The sequence below is a fragment of the Phalacrocorax carbo genome, chromosome 3 (genome assembly GCF_963921805.1).
Source record: "Phalacrocorax carbo chromosome 3, bPhaCar2.1, whole genome shotgun sequence".
NCBI classification, from domain to species: Eukaryota; Metazoa; Chordata; class Aves; order Suliformes; family Phalacrocoracidae; genus Phalacrocorax; species Phalacrocorax carbo.
In genome coordinates, this window is record NC_087515.1 from 127,578,490 (window position 1) to 127,603,541 (window position 25,052).

The following is a 25,052-nucleotide window of genomic DNA, read 5'->3' on the forward strand; positions in this document are numbered from 1 at the left end:
AATCAGAGCATTCAGCAAATTACAGGAGAAAGCAGTCAACTGCAGGGAGGTAACAGCTGAGAAAGCAGCTGATCTGTGAATGGCTTCCAAAAATATGGAGGCAGAGTGACACGATCAAAAACAGTTTAGTGCCATTTCAGTCTAGGGTTGGCTCAGTGACTCACAAAGACCTCACTTCTTGATATACCCAGCACCTCCTGAAGGTCCTCAGTGCCTGCAGCTGTCTGGGAAATTATTGGGTATCTTTCAGAAGAACACAACATTTGTGCAGACTTTGGTGAAGGTCCTATTAGATCACAAGCGGGCTGTCCACACAAGGATTGCAATTTGTGGTCCCTGATGATTTTTAATAGCACGGGAATGGTAGCTGATAAAGAACCTGGAGTGAACAAAGGAAAAGAGGTTTCTGATGTGTCCAGAGAAGGGCAGCGGGGCTGGGGCCGGGTCTGGAGCACAAGTGTGCTGGGGGGCGGCTGAGGGGGCTGGGGGGGTTTAGCCTGGAGAAGAGGGGGCTGAGGGGAGCCCTTCTCGCTCTCTGCAGCTGCCTGAGAGGGGCTGGAGTGAGGGGGGGGGTTGGTCTCTGCTCCCAAGTCACCAGTGACAGGACGAGAGGAACCGGCCCCAGGCTGCGTCAGGGGAGGTTTAGGTTGGATGTGAGGGAAAATGCCTTCCCTGCCAGAGGGGTCAGGCCCTGGCACAGGCTGCCCAGAGAGGTGGGGGAGTCACCGTCCCTGGGGGGGTTCAAACACCGTGCAGCCGTGGCACTTGGGGACATTATTTAGGAGGTCTGGGGGTGTTGGGTTGGGGATTGGACTTGATGATCCTAGAGGTCTTTTCCAACCTTAATGATTCTGTGATTCTACGTGATACTGTTAGGATCTTCAAAGAGAACACGGGTAGAGTGAGGGGAGCTCCTACAGGCAGCGACTATCCAGTAATTATTGATGATCCCATCTGGAAGGGAGGTAATGGAGCATGTGGAGGCCCCCAGCATCCCCTCGGATCTCCCTAGCATCCAGCATTTTTAGCAGGTGCCTAGGCTAACCCCCACGAGGAGGACCCACAGTGCTCACAAATCCTTCTGTGGGAGATGAAAGAAAGAATCCAAACACAGGTGAAGGATGATACATAGGGGAAAGCACTGCAATGAGTAAGATGGAAAACACATTAAGGCTGCTTCACGTTGGAAGCAGCACATAAATGCACCCTGGTCATACAAGCCAAGAGAGGAAAGCATCAAGATTAGGCTAGAGGGTTACAGTGCCACATATTTCTAAAGCAATACAAGGTGTCTATAAAATAGGACCCTCGTCCTGAAGTCGCATTGCCTGGACAGAGCCTTAGGAAGGTTGTTCGCTGGACTGTGGCCAAATCACGAAGTGTCGGCTCTGGGCCTTGGCTGTGTTATTGGTTGTTCCAGTCAATCAAGGGAATTCCGCTGGTCTGGCAGCGGTGTTGTGGCCTCCCAGGAATGTGGCACTCAGCTCCAACTGCTGCCGTCTGGGAGGCACTAGGAATGGGAAGAAGGTGTTTCTTAAGTCCCTTAACTTCTGTGAACAAATTTGTAATGGCTGAACTGCTGTTGAGGCGCGGTTCAGTGTTGTCAAAGAGGATGTGGGGGACGGAGTAAGGGGAGCTCCTGCAGGGAAGTGGCCACCAGTCATTAGTAATGATTCCACAGGGGTGGAGGATAACGGCGCATGCAGGGCCGTGCAGTGTCCTGTCCGAGCTGTGCTGCAGTCACTGTCTTCTACACGATAAGAAATTTAAAAACTGTGCATGAGGAAAGCGAGCTACCTACAACCACCATTGCTGTAGTATAAAAGCTACCAAGGTAAATTAACCCTGAGGGATTGCATTTGGATTAGGGGCAATTTGCAAGGCAAAACTGTATTTTTTTTTGTATCAGAGAGAGACAAATCCTCTCTTAATTCCTTTGGTGACCTCTCCTGGACCTTTGTGATCTCTGCCAGGCTTTTCTCAAGGTAAATTTACTAACTTTAGTGTTTCAGCTGGGCTTTAGCAGGGCATGTTTGCAGATTGTCAGAAAGGTGGGCAGGAAAAGTAAAGACGCTTTGATTGATGATTATTTTCTCCACAATGAGATGATGAATGGAAACCGTCTTTCCATTCAGTCCAAATTTGTAAAGGTATTTGAGGTATGAAATGCCACTGAAATCCCAAGGATTGGCTGAGTACCTAAATATGTTTAGAATCTGAATTATCTGACTAAATCAATCTGATTCTTACATGATTTCTTTTTCATCTAGCATCTCCACTGTTTGAGGCTCAGCCCTGGCACATTCCTCCATCTGACCAAGGATCTGACACAGACTAAAGGAGGAAGGATCCAGACTATTTTTCACCCCAGCAGAACAGAAACTCATCAGCCAGGCACTGGGGAAACAACAGCAATGTTACCTGAGCCACAGGCTGTGCTCGGTGAAGAACAGCTGCTTTTGAGTCCTTCATACGGACCCACCTTCTTTTTCTTTTTTCAACTGTTGCTAGAAAAGACTTTCTTCGTTGATCTCACCGCACAATGCAAAGAAAGGGGCATGGAGGTCCTGCGTCTGTTCTCACTTAGGCTGTCCAAAAGAAACCCTAACTGCCTTGCAGCCAGCTTAGATAGAAAGGCGTTGGAGCAATGGCTTTGTACTTTTTTTTTATTTGGAAAGTCCCGTACTTGGTGCAATGACTCCTGCTGGCCTTTGGGATCTCCAGGTGGGATCTCCCATTTCCAAACTGGAGGTCAGTCTGAGCCTGTTTTCCTGTTGTGCTTCTCAGCTGGTTTCCTGTCGCTGCTGCTCTCGAGCTGGTGCTATATGCTCTTTTTTGCCTCTGCAGAGTTCACCTAGGCTTTTGACCATGGAGGCACTTGCCTAGATCCTCACAAGAGCTGCTGGACCTCATGTGAGCTTGCCCGTGTGTCACTCAGACATCTCAGGGCACAGCCCATGGCCTGAGCTGCTCTGTGATGCTTTGCCAGTGAATTACGGAAGTTGTCCGTCTCCATGGGCACCGAGGGGATTGTGGAAGACAAGGAAGGACTGCCAGCCGCCCGAGTGACGGGAACTGTAGCTTCCCTACAAAGTGAGTGGTTTACCACCAATGTTAATGTGATCCCTCAGCTGCAACCTACAGCCCCAGCCAAGTCAGCGAGGCTGTGAAGAAAGCACCACAGCGTTCAAGGGAAAAGCCTTTATTTCGTGGGAGAAAGGAGGCTCAGGGAAAACGCTTCCACAAAAACCTAGTTAGGGGTGTATTGAAGATGGAAGTTCTTTCTCATGTTAAACAAGGCAACTCCATCGTTTCAATCATGTTAGTGAGAAGGAAATCAAATCTCCCACTCTGGATTACAACATTGCACATGGCACTGCGTGGGGAGCTGGTACTAGTCTGATTATTTAAGACAATGTAAATCATGTGCTCTTATGTGTCTTTTCTGCAATTAAGGAAATATCCAGTAAACGTAATAAATAACAGTTTTTAAGAAGAAGGGGACTGAATGCACAGCAACTATAACTCATTGTCTTATCATATCCCAGAGTGAGAGTGCTGGGGTAAAACCGAACCTTTCCACACGTCGGGAAGAGTCACAGTACGCCCATGGATTCTCAACACTTACAGACTAGAAATTATGTTTCAGAGAAAATGCCAACTACTCATTGTAGTGATCGACAAGGATTAGGAGACTCCTGCTCTGTGAGCAGATTATTCTGCACTGTGTCACTCAAGGGTTCCAAGTTCTTTCACATGAAAGACATTGACTGTTGTCAAGACCAGGGACCGGGCCCGACGCACTGTGGATCTTACTGGAAGGGAAAGCATCCAGCAGGAGACTGTGCCCATTGGGGTACTTGGTTGAGTGCCATGTGAATTCCAGCACCAAACCAGTGATCAGGTAGCTCGGTGCATCACCCTCTCCCACCTCTTGTTCCTTCATTTTTCTAGTTTCCCTGGATGCTTGGACGGGGGAGGTCATCTCATGATGAACTAGGCCAACACGACGGCCTAAGAGCTAGGTAACGCTAAGCTGTTCACCTCTCAAGCGATCAGCTGAAATAGGAACTTGCAGATGGCAGTTATCTCACGTATCTTAGGACCTGTTGATTATGCAAGAGACCAGACTGACTAATTTTGATTAAGAAAGCTAACTTTAAAGCCTTTAAAGTGAGGTGGGGTAAATCCCATCCAAAATATTCATCGGCATCATTCCCTGGTATTGCAAATCTCTCCTCCCAAGCCCTTTTCCCCCAGGAACCCAAGTTAAACTGATTGCTTCCTGGGTGTTCCCTTGGCTTCTCAAGCCCAAACTGTTGTTCCAGACTTTTTTTTTTTTTGTCTCCGTTCAGCAGCGTGTAGCTTCTTGTGGCAGCAGTTCAGCGCTCGGTCCGTGTTACAAAGAGCGAATGGCTATGCAAGGAAATGATGTAACCCTGCAGCAATGGTTTTTCTTTTCTCATCAATGAGCATACTTGCCGGAAACATAAAGCTCCCAGAGTCTGCCTGCTCTTGGAGCTGAATGCTCAGGCATTACTGCAGACACTGTGCCTTTGCTGTGGCAGATCATGCGTCTTACGCGCTCGCTATAAGCTTTAAGGCTTAGGCCTTCTCTGATTTATAAAGTTTTTGTATTTATGATTTTGTAAAGTAACTAACAGGAATGTCCAGAGACATACCAAGCCAAGTAGTCTATCCTTGAAGTAATGGCAGACCTGCGTAATGCCTTGATGTAACTCCTACCGATTATGTTGTTAGAATAAAAAGGTATGTACTTAACAACGTACTTCACAGTCATTCCTGAGGTCAAAAAATGGGTCAGAATCTGGAGAGAACAGACAGGGAGAGACAGAGTCTCCATCACCTGCCTCTGCCGCTGAGCTGTGGGCTGGCCTCAGGCAAGCCGTATCGCTGCCTGTGCCTCGGGCTGCTGATCTGCAGGGGCAGATGGTTACTTACCCACATATACAGTGCACTTCCAGATATTCTGATAAGAAATTGCTAAATGAGTACAGAGGAAGGTTGTTATGCCTTCGCCCTTCCTTGTAGATGTGCATTTCCCTGCACTGCTTGGTATTTCCAGATCCTGCACAACTCTTGATTAGCCACAGCCTTTGATTAAAGAACTGAAAGTACCTTTTAAACCCCAGAGGCCAATGAATCAGCCTTGCTGCATCTGAATTCCACCAGTACAAGCAAGATCAGAATGTGAGCCCTAGGCTACAGCCCTGCTCAGATGTGGGGAACAAACCCAAACATGCCAGCCGCCCTCTTATCCAAGCTTTACCATCCGTTTCTGCCCAAAACTCCACCTGCATTTACCCGGTGTTCCTTGCCGGGAGCAATGGTAGAGTTTGGTCCTGTAGTTTGGCTTTGTAGCCAAAATGAAGTTTTCCTAATTATTGCTCTTCTGAGCTAAAGAAACAAAAACTTGGAAAAAGGAATATGTGTAAATGAAGTTGATGGGAGTCGCAGGTGGGAGCGGAGTTAGAGTAAAACTGAGGATTTTTGGAAAAACCCAACTTGTGTGGCAAGACGGAAGAGGAGTGAACGTGAGCTGTTGCCAGGGAAGTAAGGGCGTTCACAGAGCGAAGTCTCCGCAGTGGCATTAGGGTCATAATAGGTTAAAGGATGGTTACCGAAGAGTGTGGAGACCTTGCTGCAAAGGGAAAGCAGCTAATGACAGTAGCTAAGCGCAAGATTAAAAGTTGCTGTAATAGATGGATGAAGCTGATAAAGAACGGAAAGCGCAGCTCCACTCACGTAACAAAGGGCTGAGGAGATGAGGAGGTAGTGATGCGCTGCGTAGGGTTGTGTTTGAGAGGGTGGAGTTAGGGAAGGGAAAGGGGTACGGGAATCGGTTCGAAATCAGTTGTCTTGTCCCTGCTGGTGTGCTCAGACTGATCACCTTATCGCGTGCCTACGATGGGCATCCTACCTGCCCCATGCTCCGTGCCATCCCCAATGACACACAAAGACGTCCTCCAAATGGACGCTGTGTAGCGGGTATGGCTTTCACACCCCAGTCAGCCCAAAGCAGGACACGGCTAGACACACAAACAACCCCACACCGCGTGGTCACATCTGAAATGCCCCTTGCTGCACAGCAGCTGCTGCAGTAGGTTTGAGAAAGGCGATGGCAGGAGATGCGTGCCTGGATAGATGCTTTGTAGCTGTTTCCACAGCCCGTATCCTGATCACAGCCACTCTCCAAACCACTGATAAATTGCTGGTTGGCGCAGGATACTTGGGAGACCCCTGGGGAGGTAAAATCATGGGTATAGACAGGTCCAGACATTGCAGGACACTCCCAGCACGTCCTGTAGGAAGGAAACTAAACTCAGCTCTCCAAAAAGCCCTGAAAGCAGGAGGCAACAATGGGAACAGATGGTCTAAAACATGTTTTCAACCTGTTCCACCCCGGGATCTTGCTTTGTATAGGCAGGATGCTGCCAAATCCACCCAGCAAGGTGGGGAAGGCAGGATGGTCTCACAACACGTGCACGCTAACACACAGCCTCATACAAGCCGCATGCCGGGCTGCATGTGCAGGCTCCGGTTGCTTCATAAACCAACCCACGCAGTGGGAACAGCTGACCTGCAGCTCCTTCCACATGCCCTCTTCCCTCCCTGCAAATCCTGCTGACCCTTCAGTCCCTGGGCACACGCCGGTCATGAGCATGATGCCAAAAATCTTCAGGTCCACCACCAGATCAGCAAGTTTTCAAAGAAAGGTTTTTACCAGCCCACAAATTAAATGATTGTATGAAGCTCCTGTGGGTTCTAGAAGTCACTGGAGATTCATGGAAGGATCTTAAGCTCATTTCATAGGACCGAAGCAGAATTAGGGCTGGAAGGGACCACAGGCGGTCTCTGGTCCAACCTCCTGCTTTAAGCAGGGTCAGTTCTGTGATCAACCCAGGTTGCTCAGGATCCAACAGAGTCTTCAATTTCTCCAAAGATGACACAACCACTATGGGCAACCCACTTGGACACTCGGCTAGCCTGGAAATGAAAAAATTTCTCTTTGCACCCAGTTTGAACCTCTCTCATAGAATCATTAAGGTTGGAAAAGACCTCTAGGATGAAGTCCAACCACCAACCCAACACCCCCAGGCCTCCTAAACCATGGCCCCAAGTGCCACGGCTGCACGGTGTTTGAACCCCCCCAGGGACGGTGACGCCCCCACCTCTCTGGGCAGCCTGTGCCAGGGCCTGACCCCTCTGGCAGGGAAGGCATTTTCCCTCACACCCAACCTAACCCTCCCCTGACGCAGCCTGGGGCCGGTTCCTCTCGTCCTGTCACTGGTGACTTGGGAGCAGAGACCAGCCCCCCCCTCACTCCAGCCCCTCTCAGGCAGCTGCAGAGAGCGAGAAGGGCTCCCCTCAGCTCCCCCTTCTCCAGGCTAAACCCCCCCAGCCCCCTCAGCCGCCCCCCAGCACACTTGTGCTCCAGACCCTGCCCCAGCCCCGCTGCCCTTCTCTGGACACGCTCCAGCCCCTCAAGGCCCTTCTTGTCCCGAGGGGCCCAAACCTGAGCCCAGCATTCGAGGTGGGGCCTCCCCAGGGCCGAGCACAGGGGCCCCATCCCTGCCCGGCTCCTGCTGGCCACCCCAGTGCTGACACAAGCCCGGGGGCTGGTGGCCTCCTTGGCCACCCGGGCACTGCTGGCTCATGCCCAGCCGGCTGTCAGCCAGCACCCCCAGGACCCGTCCTTAACACTTACGCCCGTTACCTCCCACCACACACCACTGTGAAGCAGTGACCTCCTTGGCAGTTCTGGGGGCAGCTCCCAGGGCCCCTCAAAACCCTTCCCTTCCCGCCTGGACGAGCCCCTTCCCTCAGCCTCTCCCCAGGGACGCCCCTCCATCACCCCCTTCCCCTCCCCCGCGCTCCTCCACCACCGCAGGATCCCACAGGTCTCCACGCAACCCCCAGAGAGGGATTTTTAGCTTTTTATGAGAAAAACCCGTGCCCTTTCCCTCGTCTCATGGCGATGCTTTGCTCCCCCCTAGTGCTGAAGAGGCGCACGGGTACCGCCTCACCCGCCGTGTGCGCATGCGTCATACGGCGACATTCCCCCTCCCCCCACCCGCGCCGTGCCCTCCTCGTGTGGCTTTCCGGCAGCGCGGCCGGAAGCGCGACGTTTTCGCGACGGCGCCGTGCGGAGGGAGGGTGTCGCTTGACGGCAAGAGCGCGCCGGCCGCTGAGGGGGACAGCTGAAGGGGTGCCGCCGCCATGAAGCAGAAGAGGAAAGGTACTGGGGTGTGCGGGGGTCGCAGTGCCCCGGGGCCGGCAGCAGGGTGGCTCCCGACCCTCTCCCGGGAGCTGGGGGCAGGGCGCAGGGCTTTGCCGCCTCTCCCTGCCCTGGGAATGAGGGGGGAGGAAGAGGAGAAGGGGCTGTGGGGCAGGGCTTTGCTCTCCTCCCCCAGCCCCGAGTGTGTGTGTGAAGGGGGGACTGAGGAGCAACGCTTCGCCCTGTGGGTCTGTGGGACGGGGCTCCTTATGCTTCCCGCGGCCCTCTGGGGGTGGGAGGTGTGGGGTAGGAGGGCTTTACACTTCCTCTAGCGCTGTGCTTGTGTGCGGAGAGGGAAAAGGAGGCAAACCCCTGCTCTTCCCCCCCCCCCCCCCCGTTCCTTTGGGGGCGGGTGAAGGGCCAGCCCTGACCCTGCTTGTGGGTTGGAAGGGCTTGGCACCCCTCTGTGAGCCACCCGTTTTCCCTCCCCCGCTGTCGCTGGGCGGCAGAGGCTTTGCACCCATGGGGGTGCTCAGGGCGTGCCTCGCTCGGAGCGGTGCCGCGGCTGCCAGACGTGCAGTGCGGTCCGGGGCGCGGGGGAATCCGGGTGCTGCAGGGTTTTTCCCTCATGGCAAAGGGGAAAAAAAAAACAAACCAGGGGAAGGGATGTGGGGCAGCGCGGGACTAGCAGCGGTGTGGTCTGTCCCACATAACTACCCGCAGAGAGCGACCTGATGGGAGAATCGTTTTGGCACTTTCCCTGGGTGGGTGTAAGTGCTGCTGGATTTCAGAACAGCTGGCATGAACAAAAACTTGTCAGAGCGGTTGTACATGCCACTATGTCCCTGTGGGTGGCTTTTCTGACAAGTTTGGTGTGTATATTTTACTGTCCCGGTACTTGCTGGTGTAGATGGAGCTACACAAGGTGACATAAATGCACGTTGTTGTTAGGAAGTGCTGATGGATCTCTTAATAGCAGTGCCCCTCTTCTCCCAGAGCTGGCATGGAAGAAATGTAAGCAATGTGGAGGGCCACAAAGATGCTCAAGGGACTGGAGCATCTCCCTTATGAGGAAAGGCTGAGAGACCTGGGTCTGTTCAGCCTGGAGAAGAGAAGGCTGAGGGGGGATCTCGTCAATGCCTATAAATATCTGAAGGGCGGGTGTCAGGACGATGGGACTGGGCTCTTCTCAGCGGTGCCCAGCGCCAGGCCAAGGGGCCACGGGCACAAGCTGGAACACGGGAAGTTCCACCTGAACATGAGGACAAACCCCTGCCCTGTGTGGGTGCCAGAGCAGGGGCACAGGCTGCCCAGAGAGGCTGTGGGGTCCCTTCCCTGGAGACATTCACCCCCCGCCTGGACGCGGCCCTGTGCCCCTGCTCTGGGGGTGCCTGCTCAAGCAGGGGGTGGGACGGGATCATCTCCAGAGGACCCTTCCAACCCCCACCAGCCTGGGATTCTGTGAGGTACACAATCTGTATGGTGCAAACCGTCGTTGCAGCATGGGGTGGGTCTGTGAGGCACAGCTGGGAAGCTTTAGGTCCCCATGGCACCGCCTGATGCAGTGTGCCCTCTCTGTGATGGAGCTCACAGAGCTGGCCTCTGCATTTGGCTTCCTAATTGTCTTTAACTTCCAACGACTCTGTTTCTAGTGGTAGTGCAGATTGCTCTGGCATGAGATGGTGGAGTTTGTCCTAGAAGTAAAAGAAAATCAGTGATACGAGGAGGTGACTGTCATTTGTTTGAGGAATGATGTAAATCAGAGTGATACACAGCGGCAAAATTCCCTCTGTAGGCAACAATTGTAGGAAATATTAAAAATGAAGAGCAGATGTGCTGTCACAAGGAGTTAGAAAGCATTGGCTATACACGTGGTTTGTTGTTTTGTTCTCGTTTCAGGAGACCTCAGCCATGCGGAGCTGATGATGATGACAATAGCTGACATCATAAAGCAACTAATTGAGGCTCACGAGCAGGGAAAAGATGTGAATCTGAACAAGTAAGTCACTCCGGGATGATGCTGAAGAGCTGATCCACCGGTGATGAACATGTCCTGTACAGTCTGTTACGTTCAGGCTTTATTAAAACGTTTTATTTTTACCAGCTACTGTCACTTCTCTTCCTGTTAGCTGATGAAAAAATACAGCCCAGGTTTGCAAATTCTGAGGTCATTTGAGGTCGTGCCTTGTTATTGGCGATGCTCAGAGAACAAAATGGGTTGTTTTGGTGAAAAACTCCAAGCAGCCTGTCATTGTTTTTGTGTTTCCACCTGTGTTCATCCTTCAGCACTCCCAAAGTCAGCTCCATCAGGGAAAGGAGAGATTAATTTAGGGGTAAAGTTTAAATCACACTTTCTTAGCAGTGTGTTATAAATGAAGTTGTTGTTTACAGAAAGTTCTTGCTTCTTTACATATGTGGAATAACAAAATGTTAATTTCTTATGCTGTTTCTATTTTGTTTACGTGATACAATTACCAAGTTTTGCTGATGCTGAAAATAACTGACATGAATGTCTTAGAAGTTAAGTCAGCTGGAGTCTGCCTGTGTGTGGGTTAATCAGGTGGAAGCCTTACGAAAAGGATTAAATCACTGAAAATGGGTGAGCCAGAGCCTGTGGGCAGCTTTCATGATGTTTTGATAAAATCATACTTAGAAGTAAAATATACAGAAGCTCAAAACATCATTGCTTATCAACTTTATTTGGAGTTTATTTTCATATCTTAATATACAGCGCAGCTGTTCCAAGGAATTACTGTATGCTTTTTAAATAAGTTGCCTGGAAAGGCAAACTGGGAGAACCTACCTGGATCTCATGTAGCTGAAGAGCAATACAGAAGCACAGCTGTGGAATATGGATATGCAAGTTGGAGAAGAAATGTTAATTTGAAGTATTTCTGCCTTCAGGCTGAAAACCAAGACATCAGCAAAGTACGGGCTTTCGGCGCAGCCGCGTTTGGTTGACCTCATCGCTGCTGTCCCACCACAGTACCGCAAGGCGCTGGTACCAAAGCTGAAGGCCAAGCCCATAAGGACCGCTAGCGGGGTAAGCGCGTACGCTGTTCTCTCCATCCACCGCCGTCCGCCCCTGCTCTCATTGATAAATTGTATTTAATTGTTTTCAAAGACCAGGATATCCATCGTCCCGAATCTTTAATGAAGATGCTCTGGCTGCATTGCCAGCCTCCAGGTTGCCTTTTCTGTGATGTGCCCACAGGTCTATCGCTTTCAAAGCGGTCAGGAGAAGAGAAAGAGGAGGTGTGGAGATTTTGTTTCAGAGCAGCATGTCTCGCCTTTTAGTTGCTGTAGAAACAGTGCAGCTTAATCTGCAGGCCCTCTCAGTGAACACGGGTGAAATGTTAGTGTTTAACCTGTTTCTTTGAAAGGTAGTTTGGGCTGAAAGCAGGAATAGAGGCACAGCTGACATTCAGCGGTGTGTTTTTAAGCTTGCCTGCTGTATCTATAGCATGCCTAAACTCAACAAAAAACCACCCCTAAAAACAGAAACCAAAATCCCAGGAATTGTTAAATTTTTGTAACTTACAAAAGAAAAAACAAACCTCAAACAAAAAACCCCAACAAAAGCACAAAAAAAAATCCCTTAATTTCTTCTTTCTGGCTATGGAATATTTCATTAAACTTTTACTCCAACCAGGATTTCTTAAAACGGGAAATGAGGTATTCCAAGTTGAGTGTTTAGTATCTTCAGCAGTGACATATGCAGTGGGACTGAGTGCACTCTCAGCGAGTTTGCAGATGGCACCGAGCTGAGTGGTGCAGCCGACACACCTGAGGGACGGGACGCCACCCAGAGGGACCTGGGCAAGCGGGAGAGGTGGCCACATGTGAACCTCATGAGGTTCAACAAGGGCAAGTGCAGAGTCCTGCACCTGGGTCGGGGCAGCCCCTGGGATCAGCCCAGGCTGGGGGATGGAGGGATGGGGCGCAGCCCTGCCCAGAAGGACTTGGGGGTGCTGGGGGGTGAAAAGCTGGACACGAGCCGGCAACGTGCGCTCGCAGCCCAGACCCCCAGCCGTGCCCCGGGCTGCATCCCCAGCAGCGCGGGCAGCCGGGCGAGGGAGGGGGCTCTGCCCCTCTGCCCCGCTCTGTGAGACCCCCCTGCAGCGCCGCCTCCAGCTCGGGGCTCCTCAGCACGGGACAGACACGGGGCTGTGGGAGCGGGGCCAGAGGGGGCACAGAAATGCTCCGAGGGCTGGAGCCCCCCTGCTGCGAGGCCGGGCTGGGAGAGCTGGGGTTGTGCAGCCGGGGAAGGGGAGGCTGCGGGGAGACCTTATTGCGGCCTTTCAGGGCTTGAAGGCGGACTGTAGGAAAGACGGGGGCAATCTTTTTAGCAAGGCCTGTAGTGACAGGATAAGGGGAGATGGGTTTAAACTAAAGGAGGGGAGATTCAGACTAGGGAGAAGGAAGGAATTGTTCACGCTGAGGGCGGTGAAAGCCTGGCCCAGGCTGCCCCGAGAGGTGGTCGATGCCCCATCCCTGGGAACACCCAAGGCCAGGCTGGACGGGGCTCTGAGCAACCTGCGCTGGTTGAAGGTGTCCCTGCTCATGGCAGGGGGTTGGGCTGGGTGGCCTCTAACGGTCCCTTCCCACCCAAACCCTTCTGTGATTTTTATGATTCTGTGATCTCCTTATCCACTGTTGTCTCCTTCAAGAGTTAACACGCAGCTATTCTAGCTGGCAGACTAAGCAGAAAACATCTTTAAATAGTCTCTTGCAGATGCACGTGTATCCATCGCCTTCCAAGATCCATTTTATTTTAGTAACTTCAGAAGCAATTACTATAATTTCTCTCCTCTCTAACTCTGCTTCTTACAGATTGCTGTCGTGGCTGTGATGTGTAAACCGCACAGGTGTCCGCACATTAACTTCACAGGCAACATATGTGTGTAAGTATGACAGCTTGGATGACCTAAGAGGACTGTTTTCCAGTATTTCTGTATAAATCTAGTGTTGCAGCAGTGTTGTACTGGGGGCAGGCTTCCTTTCTGCGCAAGCACAAAGTTGCAGGTTGCTGATACCTGCACATCACGCTAAAAGTCTGCTTGTTTTCAGTTTTTCTTCAAGGCGGAAACCTTTTTCTTTTGTGAGCCAAACCCTACTTACCTTAGTAGATATACACTTTCATGAATACAGTTACCAGGAGAATGTATTAACAATCAAATGTTCTGAGGATTGGAGCATCTCCCTTATGAGGAAAGGCTGAGAGACCTGGGTCTGCTCAGCCTGGAGAAGAGAAGGCTGAGGGGGGATCTCATCAGTGCCTATAAATATCTGAAGGGTGGGTGTCAGGAGGATGGGGCCGGGCTCTTTTCAGTGGTGCCCAGCGCCAGGCCAAGGGGCCACGGGCACAAGCTGGAACACGGGAAGTTCCACCTGAACATGAGGACAAACCCCTTCCCTGTGCAGGTGGCAGAGCAGGGGCACGGGCTGCCCAGAGAGGCTGTGGGGTCCCTTCCCTGGAGACATTCACCCCCCGCCTGGACACGGCCCTGTGCCCCTGCTCTGGGTGTGCCTGCTCCAGCAGGGGGTGGGACGGGATGAGCTCCAGAGGTCCCTGCCAACCCCCACCAGCCTGTGATTCTATGAAATATAAGTTGTGTTACTGTGGCAGGACGCGTGTTGTGTGTATGGCTGGGTACGGAAGCAAATCAGAGAAGAGTATTACAGAAAAGAAACAGGGCTTAACCTGAAAAATTTGAAAACTGCTGAACGGAGACCCTCCTGAGGAAGTGCGGGTGGTGTCTGCAAGGAGTTGCTCGGTGTGATGGTCTGGCTCTGCCTGGCTCTGGAATGAAAGGAGAGGGCAGATGGAAGGGGTGGCCTCCAGCTGCCAAGAGCTTGTGGCGTTAAGGGAATAGCTTCTGAGTTTTATTTGAATGAGAAACCCAAGCTGGTTTTACCTAGAAGTATGTTACCTCTGTTTGACTTAAGAGTCTGTGCATCTGAAATCTCGTCTGGTTTTTTTGCTAACCATATCAGTTCATCTACTTTAAAACATTGCTTCTCATTCCTGCCTTGTCACTCCCAAACTACCAGCGCATTTCGCTGCCTAATGCAGAGGGAGCTGGCTCTGTTCTTGTTTTTTCACGAGGAGCTATTCTGTTTGAGACGTTCCAGGTAATTACGTACAGGAAATGTCTTCAGTTGGATTGTACAACTTTTGCCAGCAAATTAATTTGGCCGTGGTAATTTGGTAATTAATTTTATAATGGTGACAGATGACTTGGGTTGAATTTGCAGGGCAGGCGGTGAGGAAACTAATCAATTATACTGTGAGCCGAATGTGTCTGATTTGGTAGAGATGGCATTATCTTAGTCTGTGCAGTGGAGATCTGCTCGCTGTAAGCGACAACAGGCAGACTGCTCTGTTTCCTCGTCTGTAGGAGGTGCTCGGCGCCCGCAGCTAACGCTGAATCTCAGGTCGTCTTTGAGCACAGAACGGCTGTACATCAGTCATTAACCCCACAGCCCTCAAAAGAAAGCTAAAGACCCTTCAGAATAAACTTATATTCCTTTTAATTACTCTCTGCTGTGTACCGTTCCTCTCCTAGCTAGCAGCCGTGCTGTGAGAGCTGCAAGTTGGTCTTGCTGTGTCACGGAATAAGAGTTTCAGACAAGCCTCAGAGTGCACAAAGTGCAGTTCGGTACCAAACTGCCATACAGTTATCCGGAGTAGATGGACTCTGTTCCTGTGACGTGGTCTTAGAATGCTGTATGCATGAAATAGCATGTTCCTGAGATCAGAAAACAAATGTAAATGAGCTTTCTCATCATCAAGATATTTCTCTTCCGGAAATTTATAGAATTTAAATACGGATCGTGTGACAGGATGATGTCTCCATTTTATGTCTTCCCACGCCAAACAAAACCCCTTTTTACATCAGATGAGCTTGTTTTTGATAGAACGGTGGAAAATATTGAAATTTTAAACATATTGCATTTAATTTAGAAATTATTATAAAATTACTTTTTGAAATCTAATCATCTGTATGTACCTGTTACTCCAAAACTCTATGGCAGCTCCCTAAAATAATGCCACGTTCCAGAAATACGTTCGCAGTACATTTTGCTTCTAGTACATCTAGTTTTGTACGGATTTAGTAATTTTGACAGGTCTGAACTCTTTTTTTGACATCCCTTTCTCATTAAAATTCAACGAGACAACTGTTTTGCACTGCACACTTAGCATTTGTGTGCACGCAGAGGCTCTGTTCCTCTCAGTGTCACTGGATATCACAGAACCGCTGCCCTCCGCGTGTGCGTTTGGGTCCGTACCTGCATTTACATCGGGTGATGCAGAAACACAGGAATTCATTCAGCCTGTGCTCTCAGCTGACCAGTCGTGAGCCAGCTTTTAGTCTAGAAGCTGTACTGCAGCATTGAGGCACCGCAGTGCCTGAGCTAGTAATCCACCTTTTGTGGATTTGGTTTTGCCTGCGTGAGAGCTCCCAGATGCTGGCAGGGCGGTCGGCACGTTGCTGTGGTCAGGCTGTCTCGAGTTGGTGTTCCCTTGTGTTTCTGATGAGAGATGAGGTTGTTCGAGCAGTGTCTGCTCAGCCAGTGCCCTCTGTGTACCTCAGACAGGTTACGTCATTGCAATTAGGTTGGATATTAGGAAAAACTTCTTCACTGAAAGGGTTGTCAGGCACTGGAACAGGCTGCCCAGGGAGGTGGTTGAGTCTCCATCCCTGGACATATTTAAAGGAAGGGTAGACGTGATGCTTGAGGATATGGTTTAGTGGTGGGCTTGGCAGTGATAGGTTAGCGGTTGGACTCGATGACCTTAAGGTCTCTTCCAACCTTAACGATTCTGTGATTCTGTGATTCTGTGATTCTGTGATTCTGTGATTCTGTGATTCTGTGATTCTGTGATTCTGTGATTCTGTGATTCTGTGATTCTGTGATTCTGTGATTCTGTGATTCTGTGATTCTGTGATTCTGTGATTCTGTGATTCTGTGATTCTGTGATTCTGTGATTCTGTGATTCTGTGATTCTGTGATTCTGTGATTCTGTGATTCTGTGATTCTGTGATTCTGTGATTCTGTGATTCTGTGATTCTGTGATTCTGTGATTCTGTGATTCTGTGATTCTGTGATTCTGTGATTCTGTGATTCTGTGATTCTGTGATTCTGTGATTCTGTGATTCTGTGATTCTGTGATTCTGTGATTCTGTGATTCTGTGATTCTGTGATTCTGTGATTCTGTGATTCTGTGATTCTGTGATTCTGTGATTCTGTGATTCTGTGATTCTGTGATTCTGTGATTCTGTGATTCTGTGATTCTGTGATTCTGTGATTCTGTGATTCTGTGATTCTGTGATTCTGTGATTCTGTGATTCTGTGATTCTGTGATTCTGTGATTCTGTGATTCTGTGATTCTGTGATTCATTCGTGTGAGTTTGACGCCTGTTTTCTGTCTTTTAATATTTGCAGATACTGCCCAGGTGGACCTGATTCTGATTTTGAATATTCAACACAGTCTTACACGGGATATGAGGTACTACTTTGGTCTGCCATAATGCAGTGCCTACACTCGCTGTAAACTTGGGTTAGGCTGCTTCTCATTTCTACTTATTCACCCATGTTGCAAAAATAAAAAACAAAAGCAGGCTTTGTACACTTCAAGATTGGGGTGGTTTAGCCTGGAGAAGAGGTGGCTGAGGGGAGACCCTATTGCTCTCTGCAGCTGCCTGAGAGGGGCTGGAGTGAGGTGGGGGTTGGTCTCTGCTCCCAAGTCACCAGTGATGGGACAAGAGAATCAGAATCGTTAAGGTTGGAAGAGACCCTTAAGACCATCAAGTCCAACCGCTAACCTATCACTGCCAAGCCCACCACTAAACCATATACTCAAGCACCACGTCTACCCTTCTTTAAATACGTCCAGGGATGGAGACTCAACCACCTCCCTGGGCAGCCTGTGCCAGTGCCTGAAAACCCTTTTGGTGAGGAAGTTTTTTCTAATATCCAACCTAAACTTCCCCTGGTGCAGCTTGAGGCCATTTCCTCTCGTCCTAGCGCTTGTTACTAGGGAGAAGAGTCCAACCCCAAGAGAAAATGGCCCCAAGCTGAGTCAGGGGAGGTTTAGGTTGGATGTGAGGGAAAATGCCTTCCCTGCCAGAGGGGTCAGGCCCTGGCACAGGCTGCCCAGAGAGGTGGGGGCGTCACCGTCCCTGGGGGGGTTCAAACACCGTGCAGCCGTGGCACTTGGGGCCATGGTTTAGGAGGCCTGGGGGTGTTGGGTTGGGGGTTGGACTTGATGATCCTAGAGGTCTTTTCCAACCTTAGTGGTTCTATGATTCTATGATTATTTTTTTAAAAAAACAAAAAACGTTTACAAAATGGATCTCCTTGTGTTTGTTTTTTTTAGCCAACATCCATGCGGGCCATTCGGGCCAGATATGACCCGTATCTCCAGACAAGACACAGAGTGGAACAGGTACATTTTTAGAGTGTGAGGGGGAAGCGTTGTGATTGTGATGAAAATAATAATGCTTTTATTTGCCTGAACCGGTGGGCTGAAAGGGTTGTGATTGGTAGCACCGAGTCCAGCTGGAGGCCAGGCTCTAGTCATAGAACCCAGCTGTCAATATCAGCGGCCAACAGTGTTTAACCTCTCTGTTAATGACCTGGACGTTGGAACAGAGCGCGCTGTCGGCAAGTTTGTAGTTTAATCAGAGCTGGGAGGAGTGGATGATAGACCAGAGGGTTGTGCTGCCATTCAGAGAGACCTGGACAAGGGAGAAATGGACTGGCTGGAACTTCTTGAAATTCAACAAAGGGAAGTGCCAAGTCCTGCCTCTGGGGAGGAACAACCCCGGGCACCAGGACATGCTGGGGGTTGAGCAGCTGGAAAGCAGCGTGACAGAAAAAGCCCTGGGGGTCCTGGTAGACACCAGGCTGACCATGAGCAGCATTATGGCCTTGAGGCAAAGGCAGCCAGCAGCCTCCTGGGCTGCCTTAGGATGAGTGTTGCCAGCAGGTTAAGGGAGGGGATCTCTCTTCTGGCCTTGGCAGTGGTGAGGCCCCGTCTGGAGAGCTGTGTCCAGTTCTGTGCTCCCCAGCAGAAGACAGATGTGAACATACTGGAGCAAGTCTAGCCACTAGAGGGCCACTAAGATGGTGAAGGGACCAGAGCATCTGAAGGGACACTGAGAGAGCCAAGAATGTTTAAGCTGGGGAAGAGAAGGCTTGGGGCCATCTTACCAGTGTGTATAAATACCTGGTGGGAGACACTATGAAGATGGAGCCAGGCTCTTCTCAGCTGTGCCCGGTGACAGAACAGGACAGGAGGCAAACTGAAACATGAGAAACTGCATCTGAACGTCAGGAAACAGTTTTTAATTGCAAGGGCAACCGAGCACTGGCACAGGCTGTCCAGAGAGGTGGTGCAGTCTCCATCCTGTGAGATACTCAAAGCATTTCTGGACAGAGCGTCAAACAAACTGCTGTAGCTGATGCTGCTTTGAGGAGAGAGATTGGACTAGGTGATCTCCAGGGGTCCCTTCCAACCTCAACATTTCATGATTCTATAATTCCACATTAGCCTGGCCTTTTAATTGTCTTAACAGTCATTTCCATTAGACAAATGGCAACCTTTTGTAAGATGTCATCTGTTCAGAGCAATACCTGATTACTGATAGAGGGGATCCAATTGCAACAAAATTGTACAGAAGTTTTGTGGCAGTTGCTAGTTCTTGATAATTACTTACATGGAGGATTTAGTACTGAAATAGTGGCTTTCCTGCCAAAATGATTTTTTTTGGGGTCTCTGCTGGTGAATTAGATCTGAAAAATTCCGCAGTCCTCTTCTGCTTCGAGTGGTTTCCTGTTTATCTCCAAATCCATTAGAAAATGCTCCGTGGATTCAGTGCAGTCCTTTTCTCCCACAAGTTTTTAAGGCAAGTTAGTTCTACATGGATTGAAGCCGATGCGAGGAAACTTCCTCCTGGCCATATCTAAGCTAGCTTCAAGCTGGAACCAGTGTAACTGGTAACAGCAGGGTAACAGTAAGATGCTAGGCTCAAATAACTCTGCTTTGTCAAGAAAACCTGTTACGCTGGGCTCAATATCTGTACTGTGTTCTTGTAGTGGAAGAATAATTTCTGAGGCTTCCTGGAGGGGGGAATTACAAGAAATCTGTACCAAAGTGTTAATGGTTTGTCATTCATGAAAGTTCTGACAAGTAAAGAAGGAAATGCAGTGTAGGAGTGTCAGGGTTTTCAGAGAAGTCTTTTAGGTAAGTCCCTGATCGGTAATTTTTCCCTGGAACTTTTAATTTTATAGCTGAAGCAGCTGGGCCACAGCGTGGATAAAGTAGAGTTCATTGTGATGGGTGGAACGTTCATGGCCCTGCCTGAAGAGTACAGAGATTACTTCATCAGAAACCTTCATGATGCCTTATCAGGTCATACTTCCAATAACGTAGCAGAGGCCGTCAGGTAAGCGTCTTGGTTTTCTTTCATGTAATTATTTAGAAGTGTTCTTTAACTGATGTGGGAACAGAAGATACTGAAGACAAACATTGAGGCCTCGTTTTTTGTTTTTTGAAAGGCAATATTTATCCAAATACGTGCTTAGGCACAGAATGTTTATAGCTCAGCTTGCAGCATTGCTCTGTGTGCCGCATCGCACCAGCAGAAGATTGGGCCATGGTTTATCTGTTTTCTCATGTAGGAAATGCTAAGATGCTTCTGATTTCTTGGCGTTCCATCTGGACTTCTACCTTTTATGCCTCATCACCTTGATTTGGAGTTGTGACGAATCACATTGCCATGGGATTTATTTCCTTTAGCTAGGAAGGGGAGCTGATCCTGGCTTGGAGGGAGGCCAGACGTCAGCTCCCATAAGGGATGACTCACCCCCGAGAGCGTCAATGCTCAGGAGCTCCGAGCCCCTCGCAGTCTCAAACGCGGTTACCCTTGCAGTATTTCGGTGTGACAGGGAGATGCTCCCCTTCTCATTTAATAGATGATGAACTGAAAATCAGGGGCTGATTTATTTGCGTGTGCTTTGGGTCATTAAACATATAACTTTCCAGTGCATTTTGTAGTAGAAAACTGAGAAGAAAAATGTGAAAGATTTGATGTTTTGGAGCCGTTAAAACTAGGTGAGCATCCCTACTGACAGTTTTAGTTTGCTACTTTGTCATCATTCAGTGCAGTGGATTTTCCTTGATACCATTATCATCTACTAAAGAAAGTGGTTTTAGTACTGAGCAGGACTAGCCCTTGTCTAGCTTCATGTCTACCTTTGTACTTTAAAGCTGTGATTTCATTTAGTTTTCCTCTGGAGGGCAGCAAACACTTCTGCTGGTTTTCTTTGTTGTTTTTTTTAACTTGTCATTCGAAGACCAGACAAAAAGTGCTCTGCTGCTCTTTCCAAGTGGATTTTATCAAGGTAAAATCACAAGCAAGTTGGGAAAAGAATTGCTTTTCTTTTTGCTCTCGTGCCCTGGTCGTGAGCCCAGAAGGATGCAACTCATTGTATGGGAGAAGGGTGGAGTTTGGAGGTTGTCTATCCAAATTAGTGCTGTGCTTATACGTATGTCAGGTGGCTCAGGATGTGGTTATTGCGTATTTTTTGTCTGCTGCAGGTGTCTAGCTAATTTTACTGGACCCAAAATTGCTTTTGGAGTAGCCTGTCCTTTGCTCTGCAGGTTATTGAGGAAACTATTTACAGCACAGACTGTGTGACCAAGTAATTTTGAGTGCTTGCAAAAATGAAGTGACTCTGAAGTCGGTGTACTGCCTTGCAAGCACGCAGATCGAGCAACATGAGAAAATCTGCACTGACAATTTGTGGGTTTTTTTCCAGTAGATAAATAAAGGTTTGTATTTTTAACATGAATTTTAAGTTAAATGCTTAGTAAATGGAGGTATGTGGGAGTTATTCCAGTTGCACTTCCTAAATTTTCTAGAAGTGAGAAAACTGGGTTCAAGATGAACCTTTTACGTTTTGTGCTTCTTGCATTTCGTTGTGCTGTGGCACTGCAGTTCTGTTTTGAGATGGTCAATGGCAGGGGGAACGAACAGTCAAAGTTGAATTTATTTCTCATTGAACATGAGGATTCAGCCCTTCTCCCTCACTGCTTCCATCAACAGAGGCCATGCTGCATGGGGAATACTGATAATATTTTACTTGTTTTATATTGTGGGCGCTGCGTTAGGCGGTAACCTGAGATCTGGTCTCTCTCACCCCTTAATTTGAATGTGATTACAGTAGCCTTGAAATTTTTTCTCCTTGTGCAAATCATTGGTTAATTTTAGATTTTGCGTAGTGTTTCCCTGATGGGGAAAAAGACCTTCGCCCAGAGTACTTCTTAAAAAGTCTTTCTGAGCATGACCTTTGATTAAACCAGTGCAGCATCTATCTATATGGGCTTCAGTCCACCTAAATGTGAAGATGTTTTTTTTCCCCTTTTGTCCAGTCATTTCTTTATTATGCCCTAAACTTGAGCTCTGCTTCTATGCCCAATGCTGTCTTTCCAGTGATAGCGATGCTCTGACCTACATGGTCTGAATTGTGCAGCACTGAAGGGCTCATCAATCCGGCATCCTCCTCTTGACGTAATTCTGAATTTTCTTCGTATAATACTTTGTCTTGATCAGCCCGCTGCAGCTTCTGGTGCCAGTTAATCTGATAAAAAGGATGTGACTCTGTGCAGTTTCAACCAGTACGGTACGACCGTAGCCTGCCGTGGAGGTATAGACTGTTCCTCACCAGGAACCGGCACCGCAAATCTGACTAAAGAAATAAGTCTTTAAACTGTGTTGGTCCTTGGACCCCAGCTGATGTCCTGAGTTGGCTTCTGGCTTTCTTACAGATTCAGTGTCTTATGGTGAATCCAGTCCCGTGGTACATCACGAAGCTGCAAACCCAGCAGTGCCTATTGAGAGAAACGATGTGGGACCGGGAGTCATCTGTCCCGGGGAAGGGAGGCACTGCTCCAGCCAGCTGCTGCCGAATAAATAACTCTGAAACCGTGGCTTTGTAGTCAGTGGAGAGAGCAGGATCTTCATGGGGCAGCTCAGAGCATGTAAGCTAGTCTGCTGTTCCCAGTTAAACTGGGCAGCTGACCTGGGGAGTGTGAAGAGCTCCCTTTATACCTCTCTTTATAAAGCAGTAGGAGATCCTTTTTGCATGAGTGGACCTGAAGTGGGTTAAGGTTTTGGATTTTATGGATGCATGAATGGAAGATGAGTGTAGAAGTGACTGTATTTACATACATGAACTCGCCAACCAAAAGTGTGACCTTTTTTTTTAAAGAAAACATAAACTGCTGGGCTTTCATAGCAACTCTGTTGTGAGTGGAGGGAAATGACGTCCCTGAGAAAGTGTTGCTGGTGTTTAGCATTTCCGTAGCACCTCCCTATTGAGCTAATAACCATTTTTTTAGACTCTTCAGACAGAAGTCTCTGCTTGAGGTGCTTTGGTATGCTTGAGAAATAAGTTGGCCAAGGAATGAGTGAAGAACTGCAGAGCCAGAGGGGATCTTTGTTTTCTAGTGAGTGTGCAAGGAGACTGAGAAGTTTGAATTTTTATCTGCTGAGAACACTGCTTAGGAGACCTCGGTGTGCTTCTGGGTGCCTATCAAGCAAGGCTGTAGACTTGGTGATAAGCTTCCCTTCTTTAGGGGGAGACTTGTAATTACTGCTAAAGAATCACTATAAGATGGATTTTTCCTTTTGTACGCTAGAGAAATACGTCTTCCCCTGGGAGTTGTTCCCATCAAGCCAAAGCGTTGACTTGATCGCTGATGCAGCTGCCTTTGCTCTTTTGTGAGGACAGTGAACCAAGGTGTAAAATACACATGCAAATGAGAATTGCTGCTCCCCATCATTTTGCTCCTCTCACCTGACCTGTGAGTCATTAGAGGCGCTGGGCATATTTAACTGCCATTGTGACTCACCACTTAACTCCGAGGGCTGAGCACCTCATCCCGGAGCCAGGATCTGACTTTTAATTAGTAGATGCGGCCAAAGGAGAACTTGCCTGTGCTGAGAAAGGCAGGTGTCAGCAAGGTTCCCTGAGGCTACGTGCCCGTGCAGCTCCTTGGACTGCAACTTCTCTTAGTGTATTTAAAAATACAGAAATTATTAATTTTTTTTATTTTATTTGAACAGTATCACGCGTTATCTGATGCTTGATCTGGTTGTAGATCACATTGTCAATGGCAAAGAAAGAAGGGGATAAAATTGCCAGGACCTCGTGTTCTGCAAGTCTTGTGCCTGATATTTATGTGACGATATTCAGGTGTACAGCAGACATAACTGTTTCCATAATAGGCCCATAATTCAAGACTGCTTTGGCTTTGCATCCACTCATCAGTCACTAGTCTCTTAAAAGGCTCATTTTCCACTTGCATCATGCGTTGAAGCCCAGAACGTGCAGAAGTAAGTAAGCGGCCAGGTTTGATACCTCATGGAGAAACTGCAGCTCCTAATACCAGATGACACCGTGAGACAGCCGTTTTCTTAGCCTTGTCTTCAATTGCTTGAGCCAAGTGTCCTTTTGTGCTTCCACCATTAGCTGTGTCTTCTGCTGAGCTGGTGAGCAGGCAGCAGTGCTTCCCGCTGCCACAAACGTTTTCATTATGCACCAGGAAGTTTCCTTTGGGTATCCCAAAAGCTGTATTAATCTTTTGGCCAGCGGTAAGCGGGTAGATCCAGCTGTTTCAGAGCCTTCACTGAAAGAGAGTACATGGGTTTTAAATAACCACTGCTTAAGGCTGGATTATTGTGTGTCCGGTTTAAGACCTCTTAACCCATCCGAGGAAGGAAAAAAGCCCTGAGCGCTGGCAGTTTCGGCAGCAGTTGGTTTGATATGTGGAGCTCCTGGTGCTTTTAAAACCCAGCTGATAATCACTCTTCTTGAACATGCCAGATCAGAGCAACCCATGAAAGATGTGTTTTGTGTGGTTATCAGATGATGTGTTTTCTGGAAAGGTCGTTACATTCTTGTCTCAGATACTTATGTTAGATCTCATGTATCAGTAATTCTAATAGAAGCTGCAGTTTCTCCACAAGAAATACGGTGATCATGAAGGCTGACAGCTAAGCAACTCCTAATTTTGCTTTTCAATAGTGAGGAATAAACCTACTTTTAAAAGGTCACTCTTTATTTTCGAAGTAAGTCTGTTTTAAATTTCCCAAGTAAGACTTTAGGAGTTCTGTTAGAAGGCCAAGGCTTCTGTTGGTAAGTCTAGCCTTGCTGCTGCTGCTGTAATTTTACCAAGATTTAGCCCAGCTGCTTGACTTCTAGGGCACAGGCACTCAATGAAGTTATGTGGGGTAACAAGTGGGCATATTATGCCTGTGCTGTTGCAGCTGGCTTTGTGTACATATTTCGCTGGCCCCACTTGTGAGAAATTCCAGTGTACTGTGAATCTCGAGGAAAGAGACTGAAGCCAACATGCTTGTGCTGGGCTGACCCCGGCTGGACGCTGGGTGCCCACCAAAGCCGCTCCATCGCTCCCCTCCTCAGCTGGGCAGGGGGGAGAAAATATAGTGAAAGGCTCGTGGGTCGAGATAAGGCAGGGAGAGATATCACTCAGCAATTACTGTCATGGGCAAAACAGACTCATCTTGGGGAAATTAGCTTAATTTATTACCAATCAAATCAGCATAGGGTAATGAGAAATAAAACCAAATCTTAAAATCTCTTCCCCCCCACCCCTCCCTTCTTCCCAGGCTTAACTCCACTCCTGATTTCTCCACCTCCTCCCCAGTGGCGCAGGGGGATGGGGATGGGGGTTGTGGTCAGTCCATCACACGCTGCCTCTGCTGCTCCTTCCTCC

At 48.7% G+C, this 25,052-nt stretch overlaps 1 protein-coding gene and 1 long non-coding RNA gene across 2 annotated transcripts in view; both read left to right on the forward strand.

The window, feature by feature from the left end:
- Window positions 1-8,151: 8,151 nt before the first annotated feature.
- Window positions 8,152-25,052, forward strand: part of ELP3 (elongator acetyltransferase complex subunit 3) — a 98,781-nt gene continuing 81,880 nt past the window's right edge. The window contains exons 1-7 of the mRNA XM_064448309.1: window positions 8,152-8,260; window positions 10,139-10,238; window positions 11,144-11,282; window positions 13,073-13,143; window positions 16,691-16,754; window positions 17,625-17,693; window positions 19,541-19,695. Coding sequence (XP_064304379.1) covers window positions 8,242-8,260; window positions 10,139-10,238; window positions 11,144-11,282; window positions 13,073-13,143; window positions 16,691-16,754; window positions 17,625-17,693; window positions 19,541-19,695 — 617 coding nt within the window. The 5' untranslated portion in view covers window positions 8,152-8,241. The remainder of the gene's footprint in view (window positions 8,261-10,138; window positions 10,239-11,143; window positions 11,283-13,072; window positions 13,144-16,690; window positions 16,755-17,624; window positions 17,694-19,540; window positions 19,696-25,052) is intronic.
- On the forward strand, window positions 19,709-24,336 carry LOC135312703 (uncharacterized). Its single transcript, XR_010372393.1, has 3 exons — window positions 19,709-20,363; window positions 20,850-21,083; window positions 22,080-24,336. It is a non-coding gene; the product is annotated as an uncharacterized LOC135312703 (long non-coding RNA).